We start from the raw sequence: 21,657 nt of genomic DNA on the forward strand, positions 1-21,657 counted from the left end.
GGGGGGGGGGGGCAAGTGAAAGTCCAGCCCGCATGCAAAGGTCATAGATAAGAGCTGTTGTAGACCAGAAAGCCCAAAGGTTAAGGTCAACATATTCACCACCTAGGTACCTAGGTACGTAAGTACTCCAGAATTGGGAGCACCTGCCTATTAAAATACCGTATTGCGGATGCCCAGAGGGTCCAAAATGAGGCAGGCCCATTAGGGAGGGGGCTATAAGACACAAGGAAGCGGTGAGAATGGCCAGAACACCTCCTTTCAGCTTGTTGTTCAACTCGCAACACCAGTTGAGTTTACCATCGTATACCAGACCTTGTTGGCGATGGTCTAAGCTTCATTTTTCTCTTTCAAACGTTGAGCGGTCAAAACAGGTTCCTTGATCCCACTCCTGGGAACATGGTTTTGGCCCAGAGCCCACCTACCATTCACCGTCTTCGGATTGCATCAACAGTATCCAAGGTTTTCCTGAGGCAGGTGATCCATGCATATCACTGAAAAATATTGGCGATGCGATGATCGAACCAGAAAAAAAGACACCCATCACATCTTGAAGGTCGTTCGCATTGTATCGCCCGCCTGTCCCGTCAGGGCCAGATTCAGAGAGAGCGGGCCGTGGAAAAGTTCCATAGACATGTGTGCTCCTGATATGGCTTCGCTTTCGGATGGGTCAAGTCCCCTGGGATGCTGCGGGTGTATTGAAATATTGTCTGGCATTGTACATGTGTCGGTGTCCTGCCAACCTTCTGTCCTACTTCTTCTTTCCTTTGGCATCTGCGCAGATCAATGTTAGGGTGGAGTCTTCTTTACTCGCGCGTGGATAGACTGACCTGGTGGCCCATTCTTCTTCTTCGGTGCGCCTTTCCCACGGGCTTTCAAGCTACGATATGTCAGCCAAGGTCGAGCGTTCCGCGTAGAACCCCAACGTACAAAGCGAGAGATTCTTGTCGGTCGTCTTCATCCTCGTCCACGAATTCCAGTACTGGTCCGAACTCCTTCTTAAGGTCCTTCAGATCGACCATCCTCCGTGGGTAGTAGGCCGCAAGCGCTGGACCTTTTAGCCTCTGTCGCAAGATCTTATTGCCGGTGCGAACGCCCTCGGGATTGTAGGTCGTGGAAAAGATTCGACATCGCGTCTAGAAGACGTCAGTATTGTTGAAAAAAAGCCAGCTTCAGCGGATCGATCTCTACCTGCAGGAGCTGCAACAGCCGCTCGCGGGGAACCGACATCATGGCATGACTTGGAGGACGAATTCCACGCTGTGGTGTGAGGGCGGCAAGCATGAATGAAGTCAAAAGATATCCATGCGCGAGCTATCTGATTGGACGGGTACGCGAAGCTGGTGGGGCCCACTGTCCGTCGAGCCCGTCAGCCCTGCGACTTAGTGGATCTTGATGTACCGCGGTATGTACATGCAGAAGACTCAATCTCTTCCATCAACATTTCCAATCTAGCTATCTGCTTAATGTTTTTACCAGCAGTGGCCTGTCCAGTCAGAGGCCCCAACCCCGTCCACCTACCTACCTAGGTCCCTGCCATTGGCAGTTATACAATTGGAGGCGATTGCACATTTCTACCCCTACCTAACTACTTAGTTAGGTAGGTATCTACCACTGGAGAATCTACCAGCCAACCCGATCATCTACTTTTTCTTACCCAGCATGGGCAAACGCTCACGTTCAGACAGTGGCGAGCTCAGCCATCAGCCATCCCACAAGAAAATGAGGGTGCCGGATGCGCTGTCTCGCCTGTCGGAGAGCGCAGACGACCTCATCCAGTGTCTGCAGGCACTCAAGACTCGGAAAGATGACCCAAACCTGACCCGGCGGTTGGCCGCACTAAGCAACGACCTCATGCCAAGCTTCAAGACTCTGGCAAAAGGGCACGATGGGAAGGTGGTAGCTGAGAGCAAAGCCACAGAACAAGCAAGACCAGAGCTTGCCGAGAACCCACAACCAGAAGTGCCAATACTCACGCCGTGGACGCCATCAGAAGTTGCAACCAGCATACCGCCTCTCCCACCTATCTTGGATCCAGTTTTGGAAAAGGCGTCGTTCACGCACGCAGGCACCATCATGGGACGTAACGAACGAAGCTACGAGCAGCTGGAATGGCTCGGGGACGCATATCTCTACTTGATGTCGACCGCGTACATCTACATGACCTTCCCGCATCTTCCGCACGGTGAAATGTGCCACCTTCGAGAGGTTCTCGTTCGGAATGCTACCCTCAGAGAATTCTCAGTTCAATATGGCTTTGAGAAGCGGGCTATCCTACCTAGCGAGTACGATAGTGTCGGTCGTCTGGGTGGATCGAAGGCATCAGATAAGGAGCGCGCCAAGGTCCTGGGCGACATATTCGAGGCTCACGTCGCGGCCATCATTCTGTCGGACCCAGTCAGGGGAGTATCAAGGACAGCGCAGTGGCTCAAGGCGCTGTGGAGTACGATGATTCCCAAGCAGATCAAGCAACAAAGCCAACCCCCACTTGTCGCTCCCGTGATGGGTGGTGTTGCGTCACTGGCTGGTCCTCAGGTGCAGACCAAATCGGCAAAAGCAGAACTGTCTGGATTGTTGGCTTTATCCAATCCTAGGGTGAACATCGTGTACAAGTCTGTCGATGAGAGCAGGACAGTCCGGGACCCATTGACCAAGCAGCCATTATTTGTGCAGGCGGTCTACCTGGAGGGCTATGGCGAGACGAAACAGCTGGGGACTGGAACGGCCAAGAAGAAGGCGGACGCGAACGAGATGGCTGCACAGAACGCGCTGGAGAATAAGAAACTGATCAACACATACAAGGAAAAGAAGCGGCTGGCCCTGGAGAGCAGGGAGGCACAGGAGAAGGCATCCAAGGACCTGGGCTTCTAGTTGTAGTACTGTAAAGTATCAAATGATAGAGCTCGCCAGATCTTGTTGGAGTTTAGCCTGAGGTTGAGTGGCAGCACTGTGCATTGTGAATTGCTTGCTTTCCGAGCTCTTCTAGCCCAGTGGCAGTATTCCAAGGCCTGCCACGGTATGTCTTTCCCACAGCAGAAAATGGCGACTGGAGTGCGTTGACGATCCGGCTGTCGCGCCTGGGGTTCAAGGTTTGGCGGGTGAGATGGCCCACAGTTCCCCAAATGTCCCGAGAGCTGCCGTCACTTACCTCGGCCGAGGTCCAGCCAGGATGGCGGGCCCGCTGATTACACGCGCCCAGCACAACACGTCGGGTCATGGAGAGATGATGCGGTCACTCAATACCAACCAAACGTTTCCCCGCCATTGACGATGATACCGACTTGTACAGCAACTTTACATTTGGTAATCCCGAACGCCGCCGAGTGAAACTGTCTCCTCATCTCGCGCCCAACCCACAAGCACCAGTTGCGGGCACACTGAGAGCCGGTCCGATAACCGGTACCAACTGACTTGGGCTGTTGACAAGCCTCGAGTCACCGCCCTGCACCTCACTTCGGGGATAGGCACACGACTGCCCTGGTGCCGTCGTGGGCACCAGCAAAAATAGTCGCAGACATGGCGGACTCAGTCGGTAGGAATAATGCTCGGGCTCCTCGCCACAGGCTTGCATCTGACCCTCACCACTCTGTCTAGATCGGGTGTTCGTCCATGCCCTCAACACGGTCAAGAAAGTCCCCAAGACCGGGGCACTGCGGCCCCCACCCTCAGACCGAATGCGGCTCTACGGCCTCTATAAACAGGCGATGGAGGGCGACGTCGACGGAGTCATGGACAGGCCGACTGCCAGTTCAGGCATGCACGGGGACGAACTACAGCGCGAGCAAGATAAGTGGGACGCGTGGGACTCGCAGAGGGGCCTGAGCCGTACGGAGGCCAAGAGGCGGTATATTGAGGCCTTGATCGAGACAATGCACAAATATGCCACCACACCGTGAGTAGCGCAGCGCAGTCCGTCTGCGGCACCGCGGCACCGCGGCACCGACGTTGCATCTTTTTCTAATGCGACAAGATAGGGACGCAGCCGAGTTGGTGTCCGAACTGGAATTTGTATGGAACCAAATCAAGAACAACAGCCCGAGTTCATCAAACGAGTCTGCGAAACAGCTGGGCATGAGTATGGACACGAGTCCGAAAAGATTTGCCCAGCCCATGGCGGGGACCGACGGGCCCATGAAGATCCTGAGCCCGATGAGCGAGGAGGACGAGGCGGAGCTGGACTATCAAAGGCGAATGGCGGCGGGGGATCCGGATGACGACGGCGAGTACGTCAAGAGAGGGGACAAGTGGTCCAAAAAGATGGAGCGGGCGATCGTGCGACTTTCGACGGAGATAGCGGCCCTAAGGGAACAAATAACATCTGGTCGGGAGTGGAGGTCCAGAAAGGAGAGGAGCCTGGGAGCCTGGATGAGATGGCTTTTCTGGACAGCCATGAAGCATGCCGTCGTTGATGCACTCCTCGTGTTCCTTGTCCTGATATGGATGCGGAGGAGGAAAGACAGGAGACTAGAGGACCACTTCCGGGCAGCCGTGAAAATCGGAAGAGAGTATGCGCGGAAGGTTCTACCATCCAGATGATGCGTATAGCAACATGAGGATGAGACCTCACCAAGACGACAACCAGGAGTCAAGCCTGTCTGACTGGTTTTGGCCGCAGGCAGGCAGGCGACGGAAAGATCAGTGGGGCTGTTGAGTCGAGTACCACCACCAGGCGGGTCATTCTGGGGCTTCAGATTTAGGCCTCGTTGCCTGGCCTCAACGAGAGCTCAGCATCATTGGGACGCCGAGGCATCACACCTCCGGCACCTTGTCCTCCGTGCAGTTACACCTGAAGAGCGAGCACCAGGGCTCAGAGAGATTCCGTTGAGCGCAGCACGTTTCTGGCAGCTGGTGTGATCTCGGTACAATATAGTCATATAGGCTTCACCACAACAGTGTATGGTGGGATACAAGAGACCTTGGAGTCACCTCAATGGGACTTCGAGCCACTTTCCCCGTGGGGAGGAGGGGGGGAAGACCCATATGGTCAAGGCACTAGTCGATCTTCCCGATATTTAATTCCATCATGCCTAGAAATGAAATGGGTTCAAGGTGCTTGGCCGAGCTACTGTAAAAAGTCGGACGTCTGTACAACTTTTTCAGTGCGGCGTGGCTTGGGTGTGCGTTGCTTGCTTGCCCAGAGCTCGAGCTCGACCTGGCAACCCCTCAACCCGTCCTGTGGTGTGTGATAGAAAGACCACTTACCCTGCTCTGCCAGCTCCTCACACGCACCTTCCTTGGGACACTGCCTCCCTGAAACTTCAATTGAGCCTTTGATTCAAGGTGTCGCCCAGTAGATCGACTGCCTTCATTGGTATTGGGTCCGAGTACCTCCCCGCATCAGATTTTTTTTTTCTTGTAAACACTGCACTGCTCGCTCTCCTTACCACCTGACCTCCGTCTGGAAAAATGGCCTCGGCCCAACGCGATGAGCCCAAGATGGTCGACCATACTACCGGAGTAAAGCCAGAGCCACCGCCGGAGGACGAGGTTCCTCCTCTCACCCATGTTATCCCGACTATTTTCGTGCCGCTCACGGATGATTTCTTAAAACCGATAGAACCGGCGAAAGACAGAGTTGAGCGCATGCAGCGGATGAAGACGAGCCTGGACGCCAACGAGGCGAAGGTGCGGGACAACATCAACTGGATTTACGAGCGCGAGGCGCGACGGCACGTCACGGAGGCTCAGAAGGCCGGCACGCTGTCTCAACCCCGTGACCTGGCTCCTTTCGCCTGGGAGGAGGCAGACCGGCACCTTGCAAACATTGCAGCACCGGCGAACCCAGGCGTCTCCTACCACCTACCGCCCGAGAAGATCGCCGAGTTCCAGCGCTACGATCAGCAGAATGCCGGCCAGCTGCCTCCGGACGGCCTGTCTCCTCATGAGAGATTAGCTCGGGAGGTGCTTGCCATTGCCCAACGGGGGGTCAGGGACATGGAGGAGTACAGCACGTGCCACATCAAATCTATTCGCGATCAACTCGACAACAGCATCGAGAGGGAGAAGCGGGCACATGCTTGATAGGCGGCGCTGGCTTCTTGCCACACTGACTGGACAATGAGGCAACATCGCAAGCAGTGTGATGGTGCAATTGCAAGGATTTGCACACTACAAATATTTTTGGCTGGTGCCGTGCGCCGGGGGGCCTCACCATTCAATGACTGCCCTGTCAATTGAAATTGTGGCAGGTTTCTGGATCATCGTGGGTTTTGTAGATGGAGTGATGGCTCGCTCTGGTGTTGGAGAATACTTAGTATGCTCGCTGCCCAGGTAGAGAGGGTTGGTTATCGGGCATTCGATCCCAAACATCCCCCACGACCACGCTCATTCATTCAATGACAAGCTGGATCATCTCTCCTTATCACAGTCGCGAGGTTGGGTGGGATGTAACGACCGGCGGTAAGAGGCATTGCGCATCGAGCCAAATTGACTCTCACATACTTCCATAATCGGCGTTAAGAATTGATCTGGAGCACAAGATAGAGAAGAACCCGACTGAAGCAACCATCTCACTTGCGCAAGACAGAGCTCAAGCTCCCCTACAATAAAATGTGCCCGTGAAATGAGTTGAAGAAGAAAAGAAGGTCTTCATTGACGCAGCCGCCAAACAATTTGCGTTTTTATCCATTTGAGCTCCAGGCTGTGCACGGGCCATATTTTTAGGTGGCCCCACCAAGCCCGGCCAGCGGCCAATCGCCTTTTAGCCTTTCTAATGCGTCGGATATTCTGCCAGTGGCCAAAGATCCCCAGAGCAGCATTAGCAGTAGCACCTCCGACGTCAACACTCTGACGACTCCCACTCAACCCACGCCCCATTCCCTCCTGCCCGTCGTCTCCCCCCCTTTTCTGCCGTCGAGACGATACGATGCTGCGACAGACTCTGGCACGTTCGGCTTGGCGGAGTGGCAGGCGGACCGCCTCCAACGCCGCCAGGGCCTTTTCTGTGACAGCTCAACGGCCTGCCGAGGTCGAGCTCACAATCGGTACGTCGACGGCGCCACGAGGGAGGCAGTCTGTGCCCATGATGATGCTGACAGCTCTCAAGATGGAAAGAAGGTGTCTATAGAAGGTGAGATGGCCCAATGGCCCCAATTGGTCCGGCTTCCCCTGACACTCTCATAGCCGGCTCGGCTCTGATCCAGGCCTGCGAGAAGGCGGGATCAACAGTCCCAAGGTATGTCCTCGAGACACCCATTACCAAAGCGACTCTTCAGCTAACAGTGCCTCTTAGATACTGCTACCATGAGTACGGCGATCCCACGATCCTCATCCCTTGATCGACGACATCGAACAGTTCACATTGCGGCTAATACAATACGCAGGAAGTTGATGATTGCAGGAAACTGTCGTATGTGCCTGGTCGAGGTTGAGAGAGCTCCAAAACCCGTCGCATCATGTGCGTGGCCAGTGGCGCCCGGCATGGTCGTTAAGACCAATTCGCCGCTCGCACACAAGGCACGGGAGGGTGTCATGGAGTTCCTGCTGGCCAACCATCCCCTGGACTGCCCCATTTGCGACCAAGGTGGCGAGTGTGACCTCCAGGACCAGTCCATGAGATATGGCGCAGACCGTGGCCGATTCCACGAGGTTGGTGGCAAGCGAGCCGTGGAGGACAAGAACATCGGTCCATTGATCAAGACGTCAATGAACCGGTGCATTCACTGCACGAGATGCATTCGATTCGCAAACGATATCGCCGGTGCTCCCGAGCTCGGCTCCGCTGGCCGCGGCAACGACATTCAAATCGGAACCTACCTGGAGCAGAACCTCGACTCGGAAATGTCCGGAAACGTAATAGACCTTTGCCCCGTCGGTGCCCTTACCTCGAAACCCTATGCCTTCCGCGCTCGCCCCTGGGAACTCAAGAAGACGGAAACCATTGACGTGCTGGATGGACTTGGATCGAACGTTCGGGTGGATTCCCGGGGCCTCGAGGTCATGCGTGTCGTTCCTCGGTTGAACGACGACGTGAACGAAGAGTGGATCAACGACAAGTCACGATTTGCCTGCGATGGCCTGAAGACGCAGCGTCTTACCCTACCTCTGGTCCGCCGGGAGGGCAAGTTTGAGCCTGCCGACTGGGAGCAGGCCTTGACCGAGATTGCCCAGGCCTGGCAGCAAAAGGCTCCCAAGGGCAATGAGTTCAAGGTCATTGCTGGTGAGCTGACCGACGTCGAGTCCCTTGTCGCCATGAAGGAGCTTGCCAACAAGCTGGGCTCCGAGAACTTGGCCCTCGACACACCTACTGGTAGCCAGCCCATTGCTCACGGTGTTGACGTTCGATCCAACTACCTTTTCAACTCGAGGATTTGGGGCATTGAGGAGGCCGATTCTATCCTCATTGTCGGCAGCAACCCAAGGCACGAGGCTGCTGTCCTCAACGCTCGTATCAGGAAGCAGTGGATGCGCTCAGACCTTGAGATCGGCGTCGTTGGCGAGTCTTGGGATTCCACCTTTGAGTTTGAGCACCTTGGCACGGACCTGGACGCTCTCAAGAAGGCCCTTGCAGGACCTTTTGGCAAGAAGCTCACAGCTGCCAAGAGGCCCATGATTATCGTTGGCTCTGGAGTCACGGATCATGCCGACGCCAAGGCTTTCTACGAGACCATCGGAACTTTCGTCGACAAGAACGCTGCCAACTTTTTGAACGAGGAGTGGAACGGCTACAACGTTCTCCAGAGGGCTGCCTCCCGCGCGGGTGCCTTCGAGGTCGGTTTCGTGACGCCTTCCACTGAGGTCGCCGAGGCGGCCCCCAAGTTCATCTGGTTGCTCGGAGCGGATGAGATCAACGAGGCCGACATTCCCAAGGACGCTTTTGTGGTTTACCAGGGTCACCACGGTGACAAGGGCGCACAAATCGCAGACATCGTTCTCCCCGGTGCAGCATACACAGAGAAGAACGCCACCTACGTCAACACGGAGGGTCGTGTCCAACTCACAAGAGCTGCGACATCGCTGCCCGGCGCTGCCCGTACCGACTGGAAGATCATTCGGGCAGTAAGCGAGTTCCTCGGAGCCCCTCTCCCATATGACGACGTTGCTGCCCTGCGGGACAGAATGATTGAGATCAGCCCCGCCCTGGCCGCATACGACGTTGTTGAGCCAGTGGCTCTGCAGCAGCTGAGCAAGGTGCAATTGGTAGACCAGAACAAGGGCGCGAAGGCCTCTGGCACACCCCTCAAGCTCCCCATTGAGAACTTCTACTTTACAGACGTGATTTCACGAAGGTATGTAGGAATGCAGATCGACTTATTCGTCATTGTTACTGACCCCTATACTACAGCTCGCCAACGATGGCCCGTTGCTCGGCCGCCAAGGCGACTGGAGACCCACGCACCAACCTGATGGCACCGGGTATGGAGGAGGACAAGCCAATGGGACAGGTTGCTTACGGTGTATAATTGCGGGATTCCGATGAATAGAAAATTATTCGCAGCTTCCTCGTGGCGTCCTTTGCAATATGTGGCCCTGCTTTCACGTTTGCCATTGTACATGTACAGGAGTAAATAGGCCACTATGACCATATCAATTCCTTTTTAGTACCAGTGAAGGATCGATGGGCTTGCTTGGTATTTGTACAGGACTGTACTATGCCACTGGATGCCAATGTCTTCCTTCCGCGTCCCATAAGCAACGTCAGCCATGTATTGCAGCTCGTCGTAGGCCTCATACTTTGTTCAAAATAGTCCGTCGACTGCTTGGCGATCTCAGCGGCGGGTGAGCTTATCAGCGGGTGGGTTTATCATAGAGCCTTCACGCCCAAGGGCGATTTTTGCCATCACCTCTGAGATTGGCCTGGCAGAGCTTCTTGTATGAGTGCAACGACGTCGCCTCATGAAGCAGGGCCTCCAGGCGTCTCGGCTTCGCTGTCTGGAAACTTCTCATCGACCTGGGCGGCCAGACCGTGCTCCCCTCCAACGTGAAGCTCAGTGCCCGCATCTGGCTGGGCCTTCTCCCAGGGCTTTGGTGGCCTGGCCATCGATCCAAACGGAGTCGTAGTCTACGCAAGTCAGAAACCCGTCGACATAATATGGTGAGAGCATGTACTACCAGGAATGACTAACCGGGTTTCTTGCTACTATGTCAGGGATCTCGACAATGCCCTCGACAGGCTCGCCCGTCTGAACGGCCTTGATGATTGCGGCGAACCGCTCTGGGTAGGCGGGGGAAGAATCGTCGCCGTCCTCGGCGTTGGCAGCAAGGGTGCGGTCGACGTACAGCTCGCTCTTGGGCGCGGCAGCCATCCACGATGGCGTGGACTCGTCGGCTGCCCCCGCACCAGCGCCGCCATCATTACCAGCCCCCGTTGCGGACCGGGCCTGAGGCGTCGTGTCGGCGTCGAGGAGCGCCCGGACCCATCGTGCCTTCTCAGCGGCAGCCTCCTCGCGCCTCGAGGCCAAAGAGGCGGCGCCGGCGCCGGCAGAGGCGAGCCTGTCGCGGTGGTTGCACAGCGCCTCCAGCAGGTCCCACTCCCAGAGACGAGGCTGGTGGCCGGCGTGGAAGCCGGCTCGCAGCCAGTCCCTGTAGCCAGCGAAGGGGATGGTGGTGCCGCTGATGCGGGCGAAGTAGAATATGCGCGAGTGCATGACGATATCAGCCTGCGACGCCGTCTGTGCCAGGGCATGGTAGCCGCCGAGGGCAAGGACGAGGCCTCCCTGAAGTGGCTGTCAGTTGGAAGCATATGGTGTGTGTTGGGCTTGCTCACGAGGAAGTCCTTGTCTAGGTCCCATCTGTACTCTTGGAAGGACTGGAACACATGGTTGTTGTCTTGGGCTGAGGCAGGCGCTGAAGCCTCGGCGCCGTTGTGGTCAGCCATGCTAGTCTCGTCCCGCTTCTGAAAAATGACTCCTGGTTTTAAGGCAGCCAGGCGTTCACGGGTCAACGGTGCAAGGCGATGGCAGTCCGGGTTTGGTATGTGCCGAGTTGGCGCGACGACAGGCCGGGCCGCTGCCGAGTGGGCGGGTAGGGCGGGCCTATGCGCCCCGGGTCGGCACGGAGATGTGGAGTCGGGGCAATCCCGGCAGATTTCCGAAGTACCTACTGAAAAGCAACAATGTGGGCAGAGGATGATTGCATATGAGCCTTGACGTTCCAAGAGTGAGGTGCGAAGCTCAACAATCTCATCCGTTGGAGCTTCTTCTTCTACGCTGCTCGCCCGTGCTGGCACGGCACCAAGTCCCCAACCCTAAATGGACCGACCATGTTTACCACATTACCTCCAGATACAATGTGCTCGTTCCTAAATATTTATTTATTGGCACCCTTTGGCAAGTGACTGGCTCGGTACCTAGGTAGCCAATGCTGCGGGACGAAATACGTAGCTCGTGAAGGGAAGGGCAGTCCGTCGGTCGGCGCTCGGACCATGCGTTCCTATCTCGGACCGCCTTGGATCGCCTGGGGATCTGCTGTGGCCCTGTCTGGACGACGCCGACTGCCTGGGCCTTGGGTCGCCTGGTCACAAGCCTACATTGCTACACCAGGACATCTGACAACCACTTTCGCGACGCCCTGGACGCCTTTCCAGTGCGCAAAACGCAGCCGCCATGCGTCGTGCCGCCACGAGGGCGTTTCGGACATGTCAATGCACCGTTCGAGGCCACCGCGGTCTCTCGTACCGAGCTAATCGACGGGGCTCCTACGTCCACAGCTCGCTGCTGCAGAGTCAGATCCCTGCCCACTCCCAGCAGACCGTCCGATTCTCCTTCACCTCGCGAGCCCCCATCAAGCATGCCCACACCGTAAGAGAGCCTCTCCAATCCTCGATGAATGCACGAAGGGTCGCCGCAGCCCTGCTGTCCGGTATCGTCGGCTACGGCGCCTACTACACCTACAACGGCAACTCGACAGACACCGCCGCCGCCCTGACCCGCGGCTTCTCATCCTCCTCGTCCTCCTCGTCCACCAGCCCCGGCGATGCCATCCCCACCCGTTCCGTCCTCGTCATAGGAGCAGAAGAACTCTCTACCGGAACATTCTTTGGCGAAGGGCCCATAAGCAAGACGACGGATGACGAGGGCCGCGCCATTGTCGAGATGCTGACGGCTGACCAGTCGACGCAGAAGCTGAGGAAGATGGAGGAGTCCTACCTGGTCAACAGGGGGAAGGGCGTGGTCAGGTACGATCAGGTCCAGCTGCCAAGTAACAACCCCATCGAGGACGACCATGCCGAGAAGATCGTCGAGGTTCCCGTGAGAGGAGCCTCCGAGTCTGGCAGTGACTGGATGTTCTGGGGTGTCTTTGACGGCCACTCGTAAGTCCACAAGGCGATCCATCCTCCATCCTCCATCCCCTATCCTCCATCCCCATTCCCCCACATCCGTCCTGACCAAAACGGTACAGGGGCTGGACGACCTCGGCAAAGCTTCGACAGGACCTCATCCGCTACGTTGCACGCGAGCTCAACGAGACTTACAAGGCTGGCGGATATGCCCCCACGTCAGAGGCTGTCGATGTCGCCATGAAGAAGGGATTCACTCGTCTCGATGATGAGATTGTCCACCAGAGCGTGCAAGAAGTGCTAAAGTCAAACTCGCGCTCTGTCGCCGCGGAGTTACTCGCGCCGGCGCTGTCTGGTTCCTGTGCTCTGTTGTCCTTCTACGACAGCCAGTCGAACCTCCTGCGAGTCGCCTGTACTGGAGACTCCCGGGCGGTCCTGGGGCGTCGCTCCGACAATGGCAAGTGGACCGCCACTCCGCTCTCGGTCGACCAGACCGGCGGCAACCCGGATGAAGCCAACCGTTTACGAAAGCAGCACCCTGGGGAGGAGCATGTCGTTCGGAATGGTAGGATCCTGGGGGGGCTGGAGCCCTCCCGTGCATTCGGTGATGCCAGCTACAAGTGGAGCAAGGATGTTGCGGAAAAGCTTCGGCAGTCGTTCTTCGGCCGCTCGCAGTCTCCCCTGCTCAAGACGCCACCCTATGTCACAGCGGAGCCAGTAGTCACGACTACAAAAGTACAGCCCGAAAAGGGCGACTTCCTGGTCCTGGCTACCGACGGCCTGTGGGAGATGCTTACCAACGAGGAGGTCGTCGGGCTTGTTGGCAAGTGGCTCGAGACTCAGACCAACAAGGCTTCAACTTCGCAGTTTGACTCGGTGTGGAGCAGGATCTTCGGCGCATCGCAGAAGAATGGCCTTCCAGTTGAACAAGGCACGGCTTCGGCAGGAGGTGACGGCCAGAAGACACCCATTCGTGTACGACAATGGGGCATCTCCAAGGACGATGACCGATTCGTCGTGAAGGACAGCAACGTTGCCACCCATCTCATTCGCAATGCTCTAGGCGGAAAGAACGAGGAGATGGTGTCGGCACTTTTGACACTCCCGTCTCCTTATTCGCGACGATACAGGTGAGTTGAGATGGCGGTGCGCTTGTTCTATCCCGTTGTCTTTCGCTGACATGAAGAAAAACCGCACACAGAGATGATCTCACGGTTCAGGTCATCTTCTTCGGCAATGGCGACAAGGCAAAGAACCAGAGTGAGGAGGTTGTCATCAACAAGGATGCCACCGCACCACCCAAGCCTCTGAAGGCGAAGCTATGATACAACAGGGACAGCACCCGTATTGTGCAAAATGTAGAAAAGCTATTCGAGCGAGCATGGCGTTCCATGGCAATTTTTGGCAATGGTCCGGAGCCCGGGGATACGTCGATACGGAGTCACGGGGTAGAGTGGGAGCCGGGCACGAATGGGAAGCCTCCCTCAACCCCAGAATGGTCCCAGATGGGGGCCATGGGGGACCCACAGGGCGAGCTACTGTGTATGCACGCGACATCTCAAGGTTGCGGCCGTTGTCTATTTTATCTCAAAGCTGTGATGATGGCTGACCAGGCCCTTGAATGAGTCGGGGAATGGACGATGGACAAATGCGGCATTAGGGGCCATTGTGTAGACCAATACTGAATTCAGCATGTTCAACGAGTCATTGAGGTGTGCCGTTGTCGTGTTTTTGCATGTGGCCATCTGTATTCCACACGAAGGAAGGTTGCATGTGCATCCTTGTCAAAGCCGCCTATTGCAAAATGCCACACAGATGAAATGTTGAACCGGAACTCGAAACACAGGCCTGCGCCTCAGATCGAGCTCCCCTCGTAGATAATGACGTCACTCGGCTAGTTGCGGAGCACCGTCTCCTTATCGAGGCTCTACACTATGGGCAGAAGCTCCCGCAACAGCTGGGGAGCTTGGGCGCTTGCGGGAGCTTGCAAGCTCATCCAGCCGGGCACCTACACCGGCTGCCTGGCGCCCTACAACAGCTAGTCCAGACAGCTCGCGTTGTCACTAGCAGAGGTGCCGATGCAAGTCCTGCTGCAAGGCAAGGACGGCAGGCATTGGCATGCTGCCGGCGTTGCATCCTTCCCGCCGCGCTCATGGACTCGCTGAATTGAGCGTTGGCTGGGCTGGCTGGTTGGCTGGTTGGCTGGAGGGCCAGGCACAAGGCGCGGGCCAAGACCAGGAACAGGAACGGCAGAAGGAGCAGAACAAGGCCCCCAGGGCGTCCCTGCCTGCCCTGCTGTTTCCGAATATATCTCATCAGCGTGCCACAAACGAAGACCAACTGCACATTCCTTGCAGGACGAGCCCGCTGCCCCGTCTGGGTGCAGCTCCAACCTGCACACCTGGCCTGCCAGAGTCTGGCCAACTCAGCTTCCGAGGCTGGGTCACAGAGCCCCGGGTGGATTACTGACGCCCGCGCTTGCTGCTACTGTGGTGCTACTCTGCATAACCTGACCGCTTCCTGGACAAGCCAGACAAGCCAGACAAGCCAGACAAGCCAGACAAGCCAGACAAGCCAGACAAGCAGAACAAGTCAGCAAAGCAGTTCCATCGTGAGGCTAAGCAGGAGCAGTAGCTCCTCCCTGCCTCCCCCATGCGCCATCCTGAGCCCTTGGCGTGTTTTCACTCCTGCAAATTCGTGGCGATTGAATTTTCTCTCGCCTCTCGCCCTCCCCTCTGCCTACCACCTGCCACCCCGTAGTAGCAACTCCAAACCTACCTAGCTTGCCTAGGTAGTATTAGTAGCGCCTGGAAGTGACATCCCTGCACCCCCACCGCAGCTTATCGTCGCCTACTGTACTTCCCTCCCAGAGCTCCCCCAGCTCAACCTTTTCCCTCAAACTCGCTCCCTCTTTCATACCTGGAATATCCTCCCTGGCATTGGATAGCAGAGTTAGCCATTGCATCTGTTGGTCCATTGACATTGCCAAGCTGCCGTCACTTGCGTTCCCTGCCGGACCCATAACCACCAAGCCTGGGCTTAACCCGGTCGCCAGCGCGCCAAAAGCTCCCCGCTGAGCTTCGCTGACAACCATGGTCGTCTACGACAATCATGAGATCCTCGCTGCTGAGGAGAAGCGGCTGAAGGAAGACCGTCACCGTACCAAGTACTGGAAGAAGTGGGGCTCTTATCTGGCTGAGAGGCAGTGGGCCACAGGTTCGTCGCCCTCGTGCGCCCTCGTGCTCTTTGTGCTCCGTTGCGCCAACGCGTGGGCTCGGTGAGCAAGACATGGCTAACGACTTTGTTTGACAATAGTCCGAGAGGACTATAGCGGTGACGGTGACGCCTGGAGTCGTGAGTGCTTTGGTCCTTGTTTCTGTGTACCCAAACCTCCAAACTCCACCTCCACATCTTCTAAATCCGGGGATCCTGGGGCACGATTCATAGTCTGGGGTTTAGAACCGTGACTGACAATAGCCTCTCCACAAGACTTTCCCCACGATCACGCACGTTCCCGGGCATACCGATGGGGCGAGGACGGCATTGCCGGAGTCTGCGACACCCATGGCTACGAGAATATTGCCTTTGCCTTCTGGAACGAGAAGGAGTGCGTTTGCATCCCGTCTGTGACTGTGCCTCGTCGGACCCAGCCGCTGACCTGCCAACAGCCCGTTCCTGAAAGAGAGACTCTTCGGCCTGTCCAACCCACAAGGGAACCATGGCGAGAGTCTCAAGGAGGCTCATTTTCACCTGGACAACACACCTGTCAGTATCACTCCGTCCCCGGGACTTGGACTGCTTGCTAACCAGACGATCTCTTGCAGACCGTAAGTTCTTGTTCCTGAACCGAGCCTCTTCCGTATGACTGGAGCTTACACGATCCCAGCACTCCTACATGAAATATCTCTACAAGTACCCCCAGGCCGAATTCCCCTACGATGACCTACGAGACGAGAACGCAAGGCGGACCAAGCAGGATAGGGAATACCAAATTCTCGACACGGGCTGCTTCAAGGATGACAAGTACTGGGACATCATCATCGAGACAGCCAAAGAGGACGATGACCCGGACTCGCTACTCTTCCGTGTGACTGCTTGGAATCGTGGCAACGAGCCTAAGCCAATTCATATCATTCCTCATGTGTGGTTCAGAAACACCTGGGCTTGGGGTCGCGAGCCTGAAGAGAACAAACCCTCGATCAGGTTGCACTCCGAGAATCTGGCCAAGTCACACCATCACTCTCTTGGAGACAGGTACTTCCTGTTATCTCCTTCCCCGGGCGTTGGTCCCAGCGGGGATGATGTCGACCCAAAAATGCTCTTCACGGAAAATGATACCAACTTCGAACTTCTCTACGGCGGAGAGAACCCCCAGCCTTACGTGAAGGACGCCTTCCACAGGCACATTGTGGACGGGGAGAAGGACGCTGTGAATCCCGCACAACGCGGGACAAAATGCGCCGCCTGGTTCCCATTCAACGAGGCCGGTGGTGTCCCACCGGGAGAGTGTGCTGGTATGTTTCAACCTTGCCCAAACTAGGTCGAGGGTCTTGCTAATAACCGCAGTTGTCCGTTTCCGGTTCAGCAAGAAGGACGACACCTATCTCGACGAAGAGGAGTTCGACGACATAATCGAGCGGCGCAAGGATGAAGCTGATGATTTCTACTACAAGATCAGCCCCCTGCCCATGTCTGATGACCTGCGCAACATCCAGCGGCAGGCCTTCTCTGGCATGATGTGGTGCAAGCAGCATTATTTGTTCATCTGGGACCAATGGGCTAACGGCGACCCGGCCCAGCCACCGCCTCCGCCAGATAGAAAGGCTATCAGAAACTCGCAGTGGAGACACATGCACTGCGACGACATCCTCTCTATGCCAGACTCGTGGGAGTACCCCTTCTTTGCAGCTTGGGACAGTGCTTTCCACTGCATCCCACTGGCAATGATCGACCCCGACTTCGCCAAGAAACAACTTGATTTGTTCACAAGAGAGTGGTATTGTCATCCAAATGGGCAACTCCCCGCCTATGAATGGAACTTTGGGGATGTGAACCCGCCAGTCCACGCTTGGGCAACCTTCCGGACCTTCAAGATTGAGCGTAAGTTATACGGACGACAGGATCTCGATTTCCTGGAGCGCGTTTTCCAAAAGCTACTCCTCAACTTCACTTGGTGGGTGAATCGCAAGGATGTTGAGGGAAAGAACGTGTTCGAAGGCGGATTTCTTGGTCTGGACAACATCGGTCTGTTCAACCGATCAGACCCTCTCCCCACGGGTGGTACCCTAGAGCAGGCAGACAGCACGGGCTGGATGGCATTCTACTGCCTTTGTATGCTCAACATCAGCCTCGAGCTCGCCAAGCATCGGCGCACATATGAGGACATTGCTTCAAAGTTCTTTGAGCACTTCATCCTCATCAGCGACGCAATGACGTTCAGGACGGGACAGAAAGACGAGAAGTCGCTATGGAACGATGAAGATGGCTTCTACTACGATGCAATCTCGTGGGGTGGGCCTTGGATTCAACAGCTTCCGGTCCGGTCCCTGGTTGGGCTGATCCCAATGTACGCCACTTTGACCCTGGAGCCAGAGCTGATCAACAAGCTTCCCTCATTCAAGAGGAGGCTGGAGTGGTTCATGGCAAACAAGTGCGACGTCGCAGAGCGGAACATGCACAGTATCCGCAAGCGTGGAAAGGGGAACCGAATCCTCCTCTCCATTGTGAGCAAGGACCGGCTGGAGAAGCTTCTGAAGCGCATGTTGGATGAGGACGAGTTCTTGAGTCCATACGGCATCAGGTCCCTGTCCAAGTACCACGAGAAGCACCCATACTCCATGGATGTCAACGGACAGCAGTTCCAGGTGAGCTATGTCTCAGGTGACTCTGACAGCGGTCTCTTTGGAGGAAACAGCAACTGGCGGGGCCCGGTCTGGCTTTGCGTCAACTTCCTTCTCATCGAGTCGCTGCAGCGATACTACTTGTTTTTCGGACAAAGCCTGCAGGTTGAATGTCCTGTCGGATCAGGTGACTACATGCATCTTGGTCATGTGTCCGAGGAACTTCAGCACCGGCTGCAGCACCTCTTCACCCGTGACAACGATGGCCGCCGAGCTATCAATGCCGGTGACGACACCCTCGACTTCGATCCTCTATGGAAGGACAACATGTGGTTCCATGAGTTCTTCGATGGAGACACAGGCCGTGGTCTGGGAGCTACACATCAATGTGGCTGGACAGGTTTGATCGCCAGGCTGATCCACGACACAGGGTAAGAAGCGCACCTGACCCGAAAAGAATCACCCTCCCGGGTTTCCTTACTAACTTTGCACAGTGTCACCTGCCGTCTTCCACAGACGCCGCGTACACCCTCAATAGGCATGGCCCATTATTTCGATGATGTTTTTAGCAGACAGGTCATTCCCCGGTCACCCTCCATGCCTCGTATCAGGCGGTCATCGACGGCCCGGTCGATAGGTGCACGGAGCGACTTCGACCAAAGTGAGGCTAATGGGTACGACGATGAGCAAGACGGTCACAGTCTTAGCGGTAGTGTTGTCTTGACCGACGACCCACAGCGCCTCCGCGAAAAGGAAGAGGCGGATGAGCACATGCACAATTACATCGCAGAGCAGCTTGAGAGGGTCAAGAGTGAACAGCTCAGTAACGGCTACGAGAAGGGCGACGAGCTCGAGGCCCAGACTTGATGGCTACACGGAAAAAGGGCGAGTCGACATGGGCATGCCGACAAACGTTCCAGGGGTGTCATGGTGGTCGTTATATTAGACGAGGGGACATGGGCGGGAGGGAGATTGCATAAATACGGAGCACTCGCACCTCGGAATTTGGATCATAGACAGTTTGCCATCATTAGAAAAGAGAAAGATAGTATTCCGGCGAGTTCGCGTTGTAAATTGGCAGTCTGAGCGCCTGCCTGGTATCTCCTACGGGCCGGCTATGTGCAAAGCATGTCATTGATCCCAAATCACTCGCTCGGCTTATGAGCTGCAGCTACACTGCATCGCTCGTTGGAACCTGGGCACATCGCCCGTCCAGCGTACTTCTTCTTCCCGGTCACCCTTGTACACAGTCCCATCAAACTCCTCGCCGTCCCACTGTTCCTCGAACGGATTCAGCGCCATTTGCATGACCCGTCGCAGGACATCACGCTCTCCGCCTTTTTCCACCCTCTGAATGATCTCGTCTAGGACGGAGCTGCGCGGGATAAAGTTCGGGTTGACCTTCTTCATCGCGGCCATCCTCTCCTCGTCCTTGGCCGGCTCGACCACGCGCTCCCCATCCTGGCTCTCCACGCCCCAGTCCTCGACGATCCGCGCCCGCCACTTGTCTAGCCACTTGGCCACGCGCTGCCGGGCGTCGTCCTCCGAGACCCCCGCGGCGCTGACCCCTTCCTTGTGGAAGAAGACACGCGCCGCCTCCGCCCTCAGGTCCGCGTTGGCCAGGCCCGCGATCCCGATGCAGCTGAGCCGGCGGAAGGTGTGGTGGAAGTCGAGCTCCAGGGCCTCCATCGTGTCAAGCAGGCCGCTGAAGAGGTCGTTGAAGTCGGACTCCTGGAAGCGCCGGAGGCCCAGCCTCGCCGTCATGAGCCGCTTGTACTCGGCCAGGAAGACGGCCTTGTACTCCTCGCCGGCCTGGTCGATGAGCTTCTCGGCGCGCGACACGAGCTCGTCCGCCTCGGCGCCCTCGGACACGCCTTGCGTGACGAACTTTTCCGTGTCGACCGTGGCGCCCGCGCCGAGCAGCTCGCCGACCGCCTCGCCCAGGCGCACGAGGTTCCACCAGATGATGGTGGGCTGGTTGCGGTAGCTGTAGCGGAGCATGTGGTCGTCGTGGTTGGGCGTGTAGGACGGGTCGAAGTTGTCCATGAAGGCGAAGGGCCCAAAGTCGATGGAGAGCCCGTAGATGGAGGTATTGTCCGTGTTCAAGACCCCGTTCATGAAGCCGTAGGCCTGCCACTTGGCCACCGTGAGGGCGTTGCGCCGCACAACCTCGCGGTACATCCTCGCGAAGCGGTTCTCGGCCGTCTCGGAGGGGCCCTGCACCTCATCTCTGCCAACGACGCCCCTCGGCGGGCGCTCCAGGTCGGGCGCGTCAGCCGGCTTCTCTGGGTTGCTCAGCCTGGCCGGCAGCCTGTCCCAGCCACCAAGCACCTCCTCGGCGACGTACGTGGCCAGCTTGCGGATGGAGTCCCTGTCGCCCCTCGCCCGGAGTATGTCAAAGTTCCCCAGCCGCACCCAGCTCTGGGCGAAGCGCACGACAATAGCGCCCGGCTCGAAGGTCTCGCGGCGCACTCTGCTGTGGGGGAGCAGGCTCAGCGCCAGCGCGCGGGTTGAGGGGATGCCGAGGGCATTCAGCGCCTCGCTCACCACAAACTCGCGGATGCTGCTCCTCAGCACGGCCTTGCCGTCGGCGAAGCGGCTGTAGGGGGTCATGCCGGCGCCCTTGAGCTGCACCTCGTACCGCGTCTCGGCGCCCTTGGCCCAGGGGTCACTGGCAGCTGCCGTGGGGGCGGGGGTCGTCGTCTCGAACAGGCTGATGGCGCGCCCGTCGCCGAGCTGGCCGGCCCACTGGCCGAACTGGAAGCCGCCGTACAACTGGGCCCAGGGGTAGCCGCCGGTGAGCCGCTCCTCGTCCCACCCGAGGAGCACATTGCCCGCGGCCCACTGGCGGAAGCCGTCGGTGGTGGCCTCGGAGGGCGTGATGTCCAGGTCACGCAGGGCGGCGGGGGAGACGGCGAGGAGCTCCGGGTCCTCCTGGGGCTGGGGCCGCACCCAGGTAAAGAGCCCGCCGCGGACCTGCCTGGGCGTGATCTGGTCCCGCGGGGTCCGGTGCGAGTCGGCGGGCGTGGGGAAGAGCGGGTCAGGCGGGAGCTGCGAGGTGAAGCGCCATGACTTGGGCAGGGTCGCGAGGGTATGGGCGCCCTCGCCGCTGGTGGGTTGCTGCTGTGACACCTGCTTTTTCAGAGTCTCCTCGCGCTGCTCGGCGTCGAGGGTCTCCTTGGTCGATGGCGTCGGCTCGGGGGCGACGCCGTTGCCGCTCTGGATGAGTTGCTCGGACATGGAGGAGAGGCGGCGATGTGCGACGCTGACGCTGGCTGGGGCCGTGGTGGATATGCGCCGGAGCTGGAGGGGAAGAATCGTGCGCAACGGCATTTACAAGAGGTGAGGTCTGTGGCGAAGGGCCTTCACTAATATGCGAAAGTGAACCGAGACGGGGTTCGCGACAGCCGAGGTGTCGTCTGTATTTCAAAGCAAGCGACGGGAGTCGGCTGGGCATTCGATATCTGAACGGACGGACGCCTTCTCCCCTACAAACCCAACAGAGGATATGTCATTCTGCGGTGGTTACGGCGCTACGGGTTGTAAAGATCCTCGCGGCGTCAAGTGAAAGCTCAAGTTCAAGTGCTTCTATGGAAATGCAAA

At 57.3% G+C, this 21,657-nt stretch overlaps 8 protein-coding genes across 8 annotated transcripts; 5 read left to right on the forward strand and 3 right to left on the reverse strand.

The window, feature by feature from the left end:
• Positions 1-9: 9 nt before the first annotated feature.
• Positions 10-1,295, reverse strand: KVR01_009696 (mitochondrial 37S ribosomal protein RSM27). The gene is made up of 4 exons (XM_044781330.1): positions 1,189-1,295; positions 928-1,133; positions 828-877; positions 10-771 (listed from the first exon to the last, which is right to left on the reverse strand). Exons 1-4 carry the CDS (start codon positions 1,279-1,281, stop codon positions 749-751), a joined length of 372 nt encoding a protein of 123 aa, XP_044640944.1. The 5' UTR covers positions 1,282-1,295; the 3' UTR covers positions 10-748.
• A 146-nt stretch (positions 1,296-1,441) lies between these two features.
• Positions 1,442-3,049, forward strand: KVR01_009860 (ribonuclease III). Its single transcript, XM_044781637.1, has one exon. The coding sequence runs from the start codon at positions 1,660-1,662 to the stop codon at positions 2,866-2,868; it is 1,209 nt and encodes a 402-aa protein (XP_044641108.1). The 5' UTR covers positions 1,442-1,659; the 3' UTR covers positions 2,869-3,049.
• A 155-nt stretch (positions 3,050-3,204) lies between these two features.
• On the forward strand, positions 3,205-5,170 carry KVR01_009943 (uncharacterized protein). The gene is made up of 3 exons (XM_044794339.1): positions 3,205-3,529; positions 3,592-3,889; positions 3,972-5,170. Exons 1-3 carry the CDS (start codon positions 3,514-3,516, stop codon positions 4,531-4,533), a joined length of 876 nt encoding a protein of 291 aa, XP_044641191.1. The 5' UTR covers positions 3,205-3,513; the 3' UTR covers positions 4,534-5,170.
• Positions 5,171-5,211: 41 nt separating this feature from the next.
• On the forward strand, positions 5,212-6,530 carry KVR01_009639 (uncharacterized protein). The gene has a single exon (XM_044792991.1). The coding sequence runs from the start codon at positions 5,404-5,406 to the stop codon at positions 6,016-6,018; it is 615 nt and encodes a 204-aa protein (XP_044640887.1). The 5' UTR covers positions 5,212-5,403; the 3' UTR covers positions 6,019-6,530.
• A 3,299-nt stretch (positions 6,531-9,829) lies between these two features.
• On the reverse strand, positions 9,830-10,813 carry KVR01_009683 (uncharacterized protein; the record flags this gene model as incomplete). The annotated part of the gene is made up of 3 exons (XM_044782563.1): positions 9,830-9,997; positions 10,062-10,652; positions 10,703-10,813. 3 exons carry the CDS (start codon positions 10,811-10,813, stop codon positions 9,830-9,832), a joined length of 870 nt encoding a protein of 289 aa, XP_044640931.1.
• Positions 10,814-11,319: 506 nt separating this feature from the next.
• KVR01_009907 (uncharacterized protein) lies at positions 11,320-13,918 on the forward strand. Its single transcript, XM_044791800.1, has 3 exons — positions 11,320-12,247; positions 12,337-13,344; positions 13,416-13,918. Exons 1-3 carry the CDS (start codon positions 11,541-11,543, stop codon positions 13,537-13,539), a joined length of 1,839 nt encoding a protein of 612 aa, XP_044641155.1. The 5' UTR covers positions 11,320-11,540; the 3' UTR covers positions 13,540-13,918.
• Positions 13,919-15,306: 1,388 nt separating this feature from the next.
• Positions 15,307-18,921, forward strand: KVR01_009770 (uncharacterized protein; the record flags this gene model as incomplete). Its single annotated transcript, XM_044781405.1, has 7 exons — positions 15,307-15,430; positions 15,530-15,568; positions 15,704-15,821; positions 15,883-15,979; positions 16,101-16,728; positions 16,781-18,485; positions 18,549-18,921. The coding sequence occupies 7 exons, from the start codon at positions 15,307-15,309 to the stop codon at positions 18,919-18,921; spliced, it is 3,084 nt and encodes a 1,027-aa protein (XP_044641018.1).
• Positions 18,922-19,212: 291 nt separating this feature from the next.
• KVR01_009874 (uncharacterized protein) lies at positions 19,213-21,294 on the reverse strand (the record flags this gene model as incomplete). Its single annotated transcript, XM_044783051.1, has 1 exon — positions 19,213-21,294. The coding sequence occupies one exon, from the start codon at positions 21,292-21,294 to the stop codon at positions 19,213-19,215; it is 2,082 nt and encodes a 693-aa protein (XP_044641122.1).
• Positions 21,295-21,657: the final 363 nt, after the last annotated feature.

Source organism: Diaporthe batatas (assembly GCF_019321695.1).
Source record: "Diaporthe batatas strain CRI 302-4 chromosome Unknown Contig00012, whole genome shotgun sequence".
NCBI lineage: Eukaryota > Fungi > Ascomycota > Sordariomycetes > Diaporthales > Diaporthaceae > Diaporthe > Diaporthe batatas.

What these genes read in the sequence shown, in the direction of transcription:
- KVR01_009696 (XM_044781330.1), bottom strand. Translation starts at nt 1,281, where the DNA reads ATGCTTGCCGCCCTCACACCACAGCGTGGAATTCGTCCTCCAAGTCAT. An exon ending in GGCTGTTGCAGCTCCTGCAG is followed by an intron (nt 1,134 to 1,188) that starts GTAGAGATCGAT and finishes GACGTCTTCTAG; the next exon opens with ACGCGATGTCGAATCTTTTC. An exon ending in CGACAAGAATCTCTCGCTTT is followed by an intron (nt 878 to 927) that starts GTACGTTGGGGT and finishes GACATATCGTAG; the next exon opens with CTTGAAAGCCCGTGGGAAAG.
- KVR01_009860 (XM_044781637.1), top strand. Translation starts at nt 1,660, where the DNA reads ATGGGCAAACGCTCACGTTCAGACAGTGGCGAGCTCAGCCATCAGCCA.
- KVR01_009943 (XM_044794339.1), top strand. An exon ending in CACAAATATGCCACCACACC is followed by an intron (nt 3,890 to 3,971) that starts GTGAGTAGCGCA and finishes GCGACAAGATAG; the next exon opens with GGACGCAGCCGAGTTGGTGT.
- KVR01_009639 (XM_044792991.1), top strand. Translation starts at nt 5,404, where the DNA reads ATGGCCTCGGCCCAACGCGATGAGCCCAAGATGGTCGACCATACTACC.
- KVR01_009907 (XM_044791800.1), top strand. Translation starts at nt 11,541, where the DNA reads ATGCGTCGTGCCGCCACGAGGGCGTTTCGGACATGTCAATGCACCGTT. An exon ending in GGTGTCTTTGACGGCCACTC is followed by an intron (nt 12,248 to 12,336) that starts GTAAGTCCACAA and finishes AAAACGGTACAG; the next exon opens with GGGCTGGACGACCTCGGCAA. An exon ending in CCTTATTCGCGACGATACAG is followed by an intron (nt 13,345 to 13,415) that starts GTGAGTTGAGAT and finishes AACCGCACACAG; the next exon opens with AGATGATCTCACGGTTCAGG.